Source organism: Podarcis bocagei (genome assembly GCF_964188305.1).
Source record: "Podarcis bocagei genome assembly, chromosome: 9".
Taxonomy (NCBI): domain Eukaryota; kingdom Metazoa; phylum Chordata; class Lepidosauria; order Squamata; family Lacertidae; genus Podarcis; species Podarcis bocagei.
Genome location: NC_138134.1, coordinates 52,249,946 through 52,261,978, shown reverse-complemented (window position 1 = coordinate 52,261,978; position 12,033 = coordinate 52,249,946). Strand labels below are relative to the sequence as shown.

At 38.3% G+C, this 12,033-nt stretch overlaps 1 protein-coding gene across 1 annotated transcript in view; it reads left to right on the top strand.

Moving 5' to 3' along the window:
* The first annotated feature begins 6 nt into the window (after positions 1-6).
* The window catches only part of LOC308594722 (bifunctional heparan sulfate N-deacetylase/N-sulfotransferase 3-like), a 55,073-nt gene continuing 43,046 nt past the window's right edge, over positions 7-12,033 (top strand). Inside the window, 2 exon segments of the mRNA XM_081208103.1 lie at positions 7-203; positions 206-387. Of these exon segments, the coding sequence (XP_081064229.1) occupies positions 17-203; positions 206-387 (369 nt within the window). The 5' untranslated portion in view covers positions 7-16.

Here is a 12,033-nt window from a genome sequence, read left to right as displayed (position 1 = left end):
TTCTTCTCTGCTCCATATGACTAAATCATCTAAGTTTGATAAAGGTCCTTTGCCAGGAAATGACTGGACAGTTTTCCACATAAATCATTCAGCCTACCAACCTGTTATATTTGCAAAAGTAAAAACACCTGAAAACCTCCCACCTCCTGTAATTAAAAGTTCTTTCCATGCAACTGTTGTTCATGACTTGGGTCTTCATGATGGATTCAACGTGTTCTTTTTGGCAACAATTTGAACTTTTGGCTGCACAAGCTCATATTTATAGATGCTATTTCATTCTTGACTGGCAAGAGGCTTACATTGTCCTTGGATAGATACATTCTTGTTGACATCGATGACATCTTTGTTGGAAAGGAAGGAACAAGGATGAAGGCCAATGATGTTCAGGTAAAGTGTGCAAAAAAAAGGGCCTTCTATGCTACAGTGATATTACTCAAACTTTGGGTGCAAAGAGAGATTTTTAAATTGAACTAATTTTATTTTGGAGCGCTCTCTCTCTTTTAGCTTTATCTCCCTTGTACCACATGTATGCAATCAAGCAGGATGACTGTCTTAGACAGCCCAATCTAGAAACCAGGTGAAATACTTATTTACAAGATGGGTTTCATTCCATTGAACTAAAATGACTTAAATCAAGCACTTCGACTTTTGGGTGGATTGCACTATTACTAACATCCGATTCAATTTAATAGTTAATAAAGGGTCTTTGAGACTGACTAATCTTGCTGTTTATTTGTTTTGATAACTTGCATTGGCCATAATTTCTTTTGACAAGATGTTAGCAATCTTGAATTTGTTTATTTATTGCTGCTGTTGTGGACAATTAATGCAAGTGATACGACTGAAAAGAAGAATCTCAGTTTCTGAGAGCTTAAGCAGAGCTGTGAATCTGCATTGTTTTGTATTTTGCATGTTGCATTGCTCATGAAAATAGACTGTGTAAGCAGTATTTTAGCTCATGTTGGGTGCCAGAGTATCATTTGATGAAGTGAGCCTGAAAGTGTCTGCAATGCAACCCTGTGTCATGCCTATGAAGAAGTTTGTCTCATTGATTTGCATGAGGCTTGCTTCCATGTACCGTAAGTGTGGGTAAAACTCAAGCTTAGTTACTGATTTCAACCATAAGATAGCCTGGGGCAAAATATTCCTGAGCTCTTCTCTTTGCCCTACTCATTATTTCAAAGAAAGGTGTGGTTTGCAGTCAAGGAGTCCCTACTGAGGAAAGTTTGTTAAACTATTACCAGATAGCCTACACATCATGCTGTTATATAGATGCAATTTTGCCTTTTTATCTTGACCATTTCCCATTCTCTTTCAAATGCTCTGCAGTAATAGTTACTGCAGCACTGGTTTTGATTTGCAGCAAAGGTAAAATGCAGTGCAGTTTCCACATTTTTGAAGAACGGGGACAAATCATTTAGTGGCAAGCTCATTGCTTTTTAACGGAACACTTATAACAGAAATGCTGCTAAAACATGCTCAGAAAGGAGTTGATTTTCCCCATACCTGTACATGTCAACTGTTTGTTTCTATGGGAGGAAATAAATGGATGCCCTTATGGTTACAGCAGCCACAGAGCATTAAGCTTCTGAGAATCAGGCCTCCTTGTGTCTCAGTAATCACATCCTGAGTTCTGTTTCCATGACTGTATTCTCCAGGAGCAATGTTGCTTCTCTCCTTCAGTTATGTCATTTACTTTCTTTGTGTATAGAACTTAATGTTTTGAAGACAGCAAAAACTCTGCATAGGGCAGTTTGACTCCAAAGGGATCTTTGGACAGAACCAGCTCTTGCAAAATAAACAATCAGAACATGTGCATTATGTACTCTTCTTTTAATGAGTTACCAGCTACAGAACATCATGACCCATGTCCTAGATGAATGCCAGTAAGCCCTTTTCAGTGCCAAGTGGGAGTTTGCAGCCATTCTACAGGAAAATTCACCATAATATCTTATTGGGTATATATTGGAATCCAATCATATTTAGTGATATCAGCGCCCCTGAATTATTCCCAGTAATGCAAACTATCCAGTCTCTGGGAATATCCTTGTTAGTGAGTTAATCATTATGTAGTTATGTAAGTTCTATGCTTGATAAAAGGATTACCTAGACCAAATATAAGTTGTATCATCCTCTGAAGACTCTATTAGAATAAACAAATACCTCAGTCCCTGGCTAGAAAGGGGGAGGCTTCTGGATAATGTACCAGCTACATCGAGCATGGAATCTCACTGTAAACACCTTCAGCAAATTCATTTGGAAATCTAGCCAGATGGGTGGGATGTAAATAAATAAATAAATTATTATTGTTGTTGTTGTTGTTGTTATTATTATTATTATTATTTAATTGGTTTAGTAATGCAAATTGTGTTCATGTAGATTAATTACTGCAATCCTAAATATACACACTAATAATAATAATATGAAATGTCTTCTATATATTGATATCATAGGCTTTTGTGGAGTTTAATTTCTATATGTCTTATGTTGTATTCCAAATGAAGTATTCATTTGTGTGCAGAGGCGTAACCTTTGAAGAAAGCTATTTTACTACTCTTCAGCTTTTTCCTCTTCCTTATTAAGAGAAGTTGGGTGGTAAAACAGATGGCCAGAGAATACCCTGTAAAACCCAAACAACATGGCCCAAGAATCTATCAGCAATTTATTACTTTGGCTTTGTGTGCTCAGAATACCAGAAAGTGCATTAAATAGTCGAGAATGTAAGATACAAAGGAGAAAGTGTGTGAGAGAGCAACATTTTAACTCTGGATACCCTTTTGGTTAGTAATCGCAGACTCAATTGAACTGACATTAAATTTACTGTAAAACAACAATTAAATACATTGCTTTGTAAAATACCATTTTTAATCAGCAATTCAAAGGTTAGGGGTATTTAAGCAGTTTGATAGACACATATAAGAAAAACAACAAATGGTCAAAGCTATATATTATGTAGCTGTAACTTTCATTTCTTAAAACAGTTAATGCCAATGGCAAATCTCTCATTTTCTGCTAATCCTGGGTATGAAAGTCCAAAACATTTGAAAACCTGTTGCTTTCACATGGTGGTATAGCATGATGTATGAGAATTGCCCTAGTATGTAAACATTTGTTTATGATATGAATAATTCAATAAAGTGATAAACTTTAAAAAGTAGTAGTAGGCACAGGAAAAGCAACTTCTTCAGTTGCTGGGGGGAAACTTAAAGGTGTGCAACAGCATATTCTCTTTAAAGAAGACTTATTGTCACTGTCTTTTTATTTATTTATTTTAAAAGCCTTAAATTCCAGGATGGAGATGAATTCTAAAACTGCAATAGAAACAGCTCTTTAAATAGCTGTTATGTTACACAGAATCTGGAGAAAATATCTCATTAAACTGTAATCTATTCAAAGTTAATGCATTCCATTAAAGATGTTGTTAGCAGTGTCAGATGCAATGCATCTTCATTACTATTGATATGGAAGGAGTTGTCCTCAGCAGCACAATGACACAATGAGTGAATGAGGTAAAGATAATGTAAATGAGTTGAAAATCAGTTATCGAAAGGCATATTTTTGTGTGAATACTATCATATTGGATTGTGCTATTCTACTTAACGCATCGCATGTCTCAACTGAAAATAAGGTGCTGAACAAGGAGATTGCACATGTTTTGCACCTGTGCGCTACTCATTTCAGGCTGGCAAATTAATGCAGGTGCATCTTGGAAGGTGGAAGGGGGAAAGGGTAATAAACGAGGGCAGATTTATCCAATGAGCTTTCTATGTTGAGATTCAACAACAACAGACCCATGTACCAAGGCCACACTAATTCTTGGCATAGTTCCCATCTAAACATGCATGCACCTCTAGTTGTTTCCAGTCAGAGATTACTCAATATATTAAAACTATAAATAATTGGGAAACATAGCTGCCATTTAATGCACCCCAAAATCTTCTGCCTCATGTGGATTTCATCAACTAATGATATTTTATTTAGCTAAAAGCATTTCTAGATAGCTTTTCATTTTTGAAAAAAAATTCTAAAGTGGTTTGCTACAATAATCTAATGCAGTCACAATAAAACATATCAGTATAGTATCAAACTAAAGTAAAACAAAAAAACCTAGCATCAGCAGTCGAGTACTGCCTGGACCTGGGCACAAATACACAATGGATGAATGCAATGGAAGCACACTGCTGTTGGTGCCAGCCGCATTCAGGGTATGGGAAGATAGTTTCATAAGGTAGATACCACTATGGAGGATGTTTGCCTCCACATTAATGCAAGCTGAGAGTTCTTCACATCATAGCACAGCACAGGGGCATTGTTTGAATATTGTAGGGAGCTAGCAGTCAGGGTGGGAGGGGAGGTGTTACATTCTGGTGACTTGGGACTCAGCTACATTAGTCAAGAAAGTGTTTTGTATGTGTTATAAACATGCAACACTAGATGGTGTTGTAGAGCACAAAACTTTTCTATGCAATTTTACATAGGGTTTTTTTCCCTTTAAATTTCTTTAATTTATGAATTATTTATAGCTTTCCCCCCCCCCCCCCGGTGTGTAGATCCACCTTTGGTCCAAGGTGTTTCCAGTACCACTCATGAGCTTAACTTGCTGCTGAAAAAGAAGAAGAAGCCAGTGCCAAAAGATCATATGTGTGGATGGGGGATACAAACCACCCTGTGATACTTGGGTGAAGGGCGGTATAGAAATGTAATAAATAATAAAATAATAATAAATACATCTGATAGGTGTGTGTGTGTGTGTGTGTGTGTGTGTGTGTGTATCCTTATGAATGAGTATAATGAGAGTGTAGTAGGAGCTTTTGTAACAGCGAACTTAAGAACACAGGCAAGGGGTGAAATGGCAGAGTAGGGTCTTTTACCAATGAGCATTGGTTGTAATAGGCAACAGTGGTAGATGCCAAAAGCCTACTGAATGCAGCATTGATGGAGTAGTATGTAAGGTACAGACACTGCTGGAGAATCGTCCGGGTAGTTTTCTCACAATTTTCACACTGGAAACTGATTTGCAGAACAATATGATATATATTTCCTTTTGTTCATGGCTTTCAAATTAGGGAGCTTGGGTGGATAATATAATTCCAGTTCTTAAAGCTGTCAAAGTAAATGGTGCTTAAATAAATAAAATAAGTGAATTTCACTTAGTGAGCTTAGGCACTAGTGACAGATTTGATGGCATGAAGCACACGTCTGAAATATCAGAACTATAAAATCTTATTTGTATTAGCCATGGGCCATAACAAAATTACAGAAAAAATGTAACCATGAATAAAATGGAAAGCATGCAGCATCAAGAAAAGAGCAAACACATACTTTCAGAATCAAAGTTAAGTATTGTCACCATATTTCATCTAAAGCATCATTTCAAAGTGAATTTGGAGATTTCTGCTTGCTTAAAACACCACAGCAGATTTGAACAAAATGCAGTTCAATAAGGCTTACAAAATTACTCCCAGGGGTGGGAGTTGGTAGCATCCACATGTTTCTAAAACTCAGTGGCGTAGCGTGGGGGGTGCAGGGGGGGCGGGCACAACATCTGGGGGTTAGGGTTAGGGGGCAGAAATCCACGGGTTGGGGGGGGGCAAATCCACGGGTTAGGGGGCGCAAATTACTTGCCTTGCCCCGGGTGCTGACAACCCACGCTACGCCACTGCTAAAACTAGTAATTTATTCTGAAATTTGCAGACAGAAAAACCACACATGAAACATAATACATTGAAAATATGCTTTGATAGTCCCGTTTTGCAAAAGTCTATGAAATGACTTATTTTAGCTGTGACAATCTGAAGTGCTCTGGTGCTTAAATATCATATTGCAGCATAGAACCAAAGTAAGAAATCTAGTCTTTATAAGACAGATTATCAAAAGTATGTATATATATATATATATACACATACATATACATCACTTAATTCCAAAGTAGGTTTCTAAGTGGCTTGCAAGTATAAAAACCAATTACATGTGTTAAAATTTTAAAAATGTACAGTTAAAATGCCCCATTCTAGTCCAGCCACCTAGTTTAACCTCTGCCCTAATAGTTGATGTTTTTATTGTAGTAGTATTGTGCAGATTGCCTGAATCGGAAAATCAGTAAATAAATGTTTGGAATGTTTGTTTGGAAACAGTAAAGCAATCCCATTAAAAGATTAAAATGTAAAAGTAAATAACTAAAATATGCAATAAAACAATTCTGCTTAAAAATAACATGGTAATTAAAACAGGATATTTGAGTTGAGAGATCAAGGGAATGCCTTGAGTCATGACTAATGAGTAAAAAAAAAAAAGGAATCAGATGTGAAAAGAATGGATGGTTTTCTGTCTTTAATCTCTGTGAATACAACATGCAACTTAATGTGAGGTGGAATATTCTTCATGTACTGCAAGAATCACTCATAACTCTTACTTGAGCCCTAAGGGGCATAATCAAAGTCATTAAGGAGTTCACTTTTTGCAGCTTCATGCTTTAATTCTGAAATTTGTCTACATACAGCAATTCTAAGATAAGAGGTGGAGCATTCAAGGAAATTGATATGCTACCCTACTGCCTTCATTACATGTTTTTAATGTCTGAGATGTATTGCATAGTGATGTCCACTGGGCAAGACAAACTATGGAAGGTCATTTGCTGGCATGCAATGGTGTATATCAGGGGATAGAAGTTGTAGTGCAGCAACATCTGGAGGGCCATTGATTCTACAAGTATAAGTGGACACTCATGTGAACGAGCATAGTAGCTCTAGTAATTGTGTTGCCAGGGCAAACAAAGACAAGGGGTAGGTGTCATTTTAGTTCACATCCTTCCTTATTCTAATATGAAGTTCCTTTTTGCTGACTTTTTGGGCACATGGTTTTCGGTGATAAACACGTAGCAGTAAGAGACCAGCAGCAGAAAATGACTGCCTATGCAGTTCTAATACAATTTAAATCATGTTCAATTCAGTGCACATGGTTCATTGGAAACTTGCTTTCATGTTCATATATATTTATTAGATTTCCATTAGATTATGGGAGCATGTCTTTCTTTTTTAAAAGAAAATATCTATCTTTGCTTGCAGTGTTTTGTAATCACAAAGTTGTTCCCTTGTAGACTTTTTAAAAAAAGTTTCAATGAAATGTCTATTTAACCATGGCTTACCAGGAACTTGCAGGCTCCTGTAGAGGCCGTGTGACTGCTTTTGCTCCTCCCTAGTCATTTTCCTGTCATGCCAAACTAACCATGAACTGTAACAGTAAACCACAGGACAAACTTTTATGGCCCATGGTTTGCCCAGGAGACCTAAACATTGTGCCCTGGTGCGGATGACACACTAATCCAAATCATGGGTGAGCTCAGTAAGGTGAAAAAGCAAAATGATTGGTGAGGAGCGAAGTGGCTTCAATCTCCTCTCCCAGAGCCTTCACACTCATATGTTTGCACTACACCATCTTAGTGTGACATGCTAATAATTAGACCATTCTAACGATGGACTTTCTGATTCATAGCTCAGTCTCTTAACCATCAGAATCTACTTTGCTTCTCCTCTTCCCATTTCCTCCCTCTCTCTCTCTCTATATATATATATATATATTTGTGGTGCTGCTACAAAATAGTTTTTTCTAGGTTTCTAAAGATTAGGCAATCTGTGCATTGATTCTTTTTCTCCAGCTCTATTTGCTGTTGATGGGTTTGGACCAGAGAACTCACCAGAAAACTGAGTGGCCCTGTAATTTCTAGAGTTCTAAATCACACACCTAATTCCAAAACACTGCACGAAACCTCACTTGGCAAGCTGTTACTCAAACTAAAATGCAGGAGTAGTGCAAACAATTCATCTCATGTTCCTCACTCAAAATGTGCCCAGCATAGTGATGGGTGGCACTCCTTCAAGACTAGTCACCTTATTTCTAAAAGTTGGGAAATATAATTATTTCTGAGCCTGATATCAAATCCAGCAACCTTGTCAGACACCATCCTTTCTCCCTAAATTAAATGCCGATGGGGTGGCAAGATTCCTCTGGGGGTGTTTCTGTGATACCTCCCTGCCTGCATCCTAGAATGCTGCATCTCTACAAATGAGTCCTAAATTGGCTGTTTTGCAGTGCAATCCAGTACATGTTTGCTCAGAATTAAGTCCTATTGTTTCCTATGGGACACTCCCAGGTAAGTGTGTATAAAATTGCAGCCATAATCAGCATTCTAGACTCTTCCATATTACATGCAACCCCAAAAGAATGGGAAGCTTTAAGAGAACATTCCTAGTTGGGTCAATAACAAATATGCTTTTTGGATAATGGTGAAGGCTCGGTTTTAGCCAAGTGGCCTGCTGGGGTTTAATGCTTCATTTCTTTGCTTCTACAACTTGGTCTTCAGTCTAGCTATTGACTGTAATAGTTCAGGAATGGAGTGAAGGAAACTGGAAATCTTTCATGTTTGCCTAGTAAATGCGTGCATATGTCTTTTGTCAAATGCTGAAAGTGCTCCTAAGGTGGTTCCAGACTATCTCTAATTTCTGGTGGGATTCAATCACATACCAGCAAATTTAGGTTGTGCAATTATAGTTGATTAGGAGGTCTTGAGCAACAAACCCAGTCGCGTCAAAATGAGACTTTTGTGTTAAGAATGTGATTGGAGAATGCTTTGGAAAGTGTGCGGTAACTCTTGCTTTGACACAACAGTGTCTAACCTCCTTGCAATTGAGCAATCAGAATGAATGCTCAATAACCAAGACATCTAGAAGTGCCCTTAGCTGGTATCGTCTCAGGTTTGTTAAATGGTAGGGCTGGTCTCCTGGGAATTAAAATGAAAGATGAATATAATGGAGCTGTAAAAAACCAACTTTGGCTTTCTTTTCACTATCTACAAAGATCAAAAAGAACAATGTGAAAGCTGATGTGGCTGATTTGGCCACCTTTTCCAAATAGATTAGTAGAAAATGTTATTCCACCTCTATATGTCACCTGTAAAAAAATTAATTAACACTATGTTACTGATTCTTGAAGATCACAGTTAAAAAATCAATTCAAAATAAAGGAAAAAAATAGAGTTGCCACCTTGGGCCCAAGCCCTTGGAGGGTTTCAAATAAAATGTCTATTGCTGAACACTTCAAAAGGATTGTTCCTGCTGCTACTACTTCTTTTATTTTTCTCTTTCCCACCATCTTTGTTTTCTTCTCTTTCTTTGGAGATAAAAGAATTGCCTCCAACTTGAAACCAAATGTATAGCACAAAACAGCATTTGTTTACGAGCCCCCTTTCCATATAATGTTCTCAAAACAAAGTTCAGGAGTTTCAGTACCAAGGGCTGATCTAAACAAGGTGACAGCCCCACACTGACCTCTGAAGATGGATACCTACCCTCAGCATGGTTGGGTATATTGCATAAAAGACCTATATACTGTCCTATAAATGTTATTCTTGTACATAGACTGCTGCTGTGCACATACAATTGGCCAACCCATACCTGCTGATCATTTGGAGCAGGTCACATGTTAAATAATGGTCAGGTGTAGAAAGGCATACAGCTATCAGAATTCTAATGCAGGTATGCTATAGAACAGTAGCTGAACTTCAGAGGTGGTAGTTGTGCAAAACGACATAGATTTTAGCTAAGGCTTCCATATAGCTCTTTTTTTGTCGTTATTGGGATTAAGATCACAGCTTTCAGTTTAGCAGGAAGGTTCAATCCCTGACACTTCCAGTTAAGAGAATCTTGAATAACAGGTCTGGGGGTTTTTTTTGGGGGGGACCTTTCTGAGTTGTTGGAGAGTTGCTGTCAATCAAACTATACACTGCTAGACTGGATAGATTGATAGCCTGAGGTGTGAGGTAGCATGACATGACTTTTTGAGGTGCTGACTCGTGAGACACTAACATTGCAGTGCAGCAATTCAGTCTTCGTTTGATTTTAGTCACTGCAGCTGACCGAGGTATTATCCGTATTTTCCTGCAGAATATTCTCCCTATCACATTTTTCTTTTCTTTTTGCAAGCTTTGCATAGAGCTAAAGCCATATGAAGACGCCTTTTAAGGAGTTAGGCTCTTGATACACCCAGGCCAATGTTGTCTCCTCTAACTGACAGAAGCAGTCCTTTTATTCCTTTTCTTTTTTACTATTATTAACTGTTTTAAATAATTCCAATTTATAACAAAAAAACATTTTCCATTTTCCCTTGCCTATCTCCTGTGTCCATTTACAAAGCTGGTGTAAGTTACAAAGTAGCTTCATTTATATCTAATGTACATGTGAAACATCATGTTTTGGTGTATTAATATGTCCTGTTTCTAATAAGGAAACAAAACACAAATAAGCAAATAGGAACTTTCCTACCTCCACGTTCTATTTTAAAGTCTGCACAAAACTTCTTTCTTAACATTTATTTTATCTAGAGCATGTGCAGTTCTAAAAATGGCTACAAATGTATTGAAATTTATATGGAATTTGGAATGTGTTACTTGTTTGTGAGTAGCAAGCTTCTTAAAAAGGGAAAGGGACCCCTGACCATTAGGTTCAGTCATGACCGACTCTGGGGTTGTAGCGCTCATCTCGCTTTACTGGCCGAAGGAGCCGGCGTACAGCTTCCAGGTCATGTGGCCAGCATGAGTAAACCGCTTCTGGTGAACCAGAGCAGTGCATGGAAACACCGTTTACCTTCCCACCGGAGCGGTACCTATTTATCTACTATTTATCTACTTGCACTTTGATGTGCTTTCGAACTGTTAGGTTGGCAAGAGCAGGGACCGAGCAACGGGAGCTCACCCCGTCACGGGGATTCAAACCACTGACCTTTAACCCACAGCGCCACCCGTGTCCCTAGCAAGCTTCTTAGGATAACAAAATAGGAGATAATTTTTTTTAAAAAAAAAAAAAATTGTCCATTAGCATTTTAGAGACCAACTAAGTTGGTTCTGGGCATAAGCTTTTGTGTCCATACACACGAAAGCTTATACCCAGAACCAATTTACAGTGGTGCCCCGCAAGACGAATGCCTCGCAAGACGAAAAACCCACTAGACGAAAGGGTTTTCCGTTTTTCGATGCGTTTTGCAAGACGAATTTCCCTATGGGCTTGCTTCGCAAGACGAAAACGTCTTGCAAGTCTTGCGGTTTTTTTCGCTCCCCCCCCCTTTTTCTAAGCCACTAAGCCGCTAATAGCCTTTTAGCCGCTAAGCCGCTAAGCCTTTAATAGCCGCTAAACCGCTAATAGTGCTAATCTGCTAGGCCGCTAATAGGGTTGCTTCGCAAGACGAAAAAAACGCTAGACGAAGAGACTCGCGGAACGGATTATTTTCGTCTTGTGAGGCACCACTGTAGTTGGTCTCTAAGGTGCTACTGGACAATTTTTATTTTTAAAATTTATTTTGACTGTATCAGACCAACATGGCTACCTACCTGAATCTAAAATAGGAGATGTGAGAGATTGAACCTGGGATCTTTTCCATGCAAAATATGCACTCTACTACTGATCTAGAGTCCCTCTTCAGAATTTTATTGGTAAGTACTGATAGTTGTCTTTTCATATTTTTTCATCAGAACTTCACATAAATTGGCTGTACTCATTTGTAACAGTGAGCGAAGAAACTTGGCTTAATAAACCAGACTATGCACAAGGTGCATGTTGATACAGACAACCCAATAGCTCCCACTTTGTCAGTGGTGATGGGTGGGAATTTTCCTAAGAGAGTCTTGCTACCTGGTGATTTAATATTGGAGGCAAAGCTCATACCCAGGTCCTTCCTATTTCTTAGCTTGCCCATCCTTCACACTAGCCATTATGTGACATCAGCTCACAGAACAGCACTTTATAATGAACCACTTGTGAAGATTTGTCACTGCTGCTGCTAGTCCGTATTGGAAAAATGAAACTGATATGGCCCTACTCTTTGGTTACCTCTTTCCCACACTATGGAGAGTGGGTTTGCATGGTTTTCAGGGTTATGTAGCCCAATACCTGTATAGTACTGTGCATTACAGGGTGTGGGTGTGTGTTTGATTGATTGATATAAGAAAGTAACAAGGAATGCTAGTTCCTATATTATTTGTGGGAA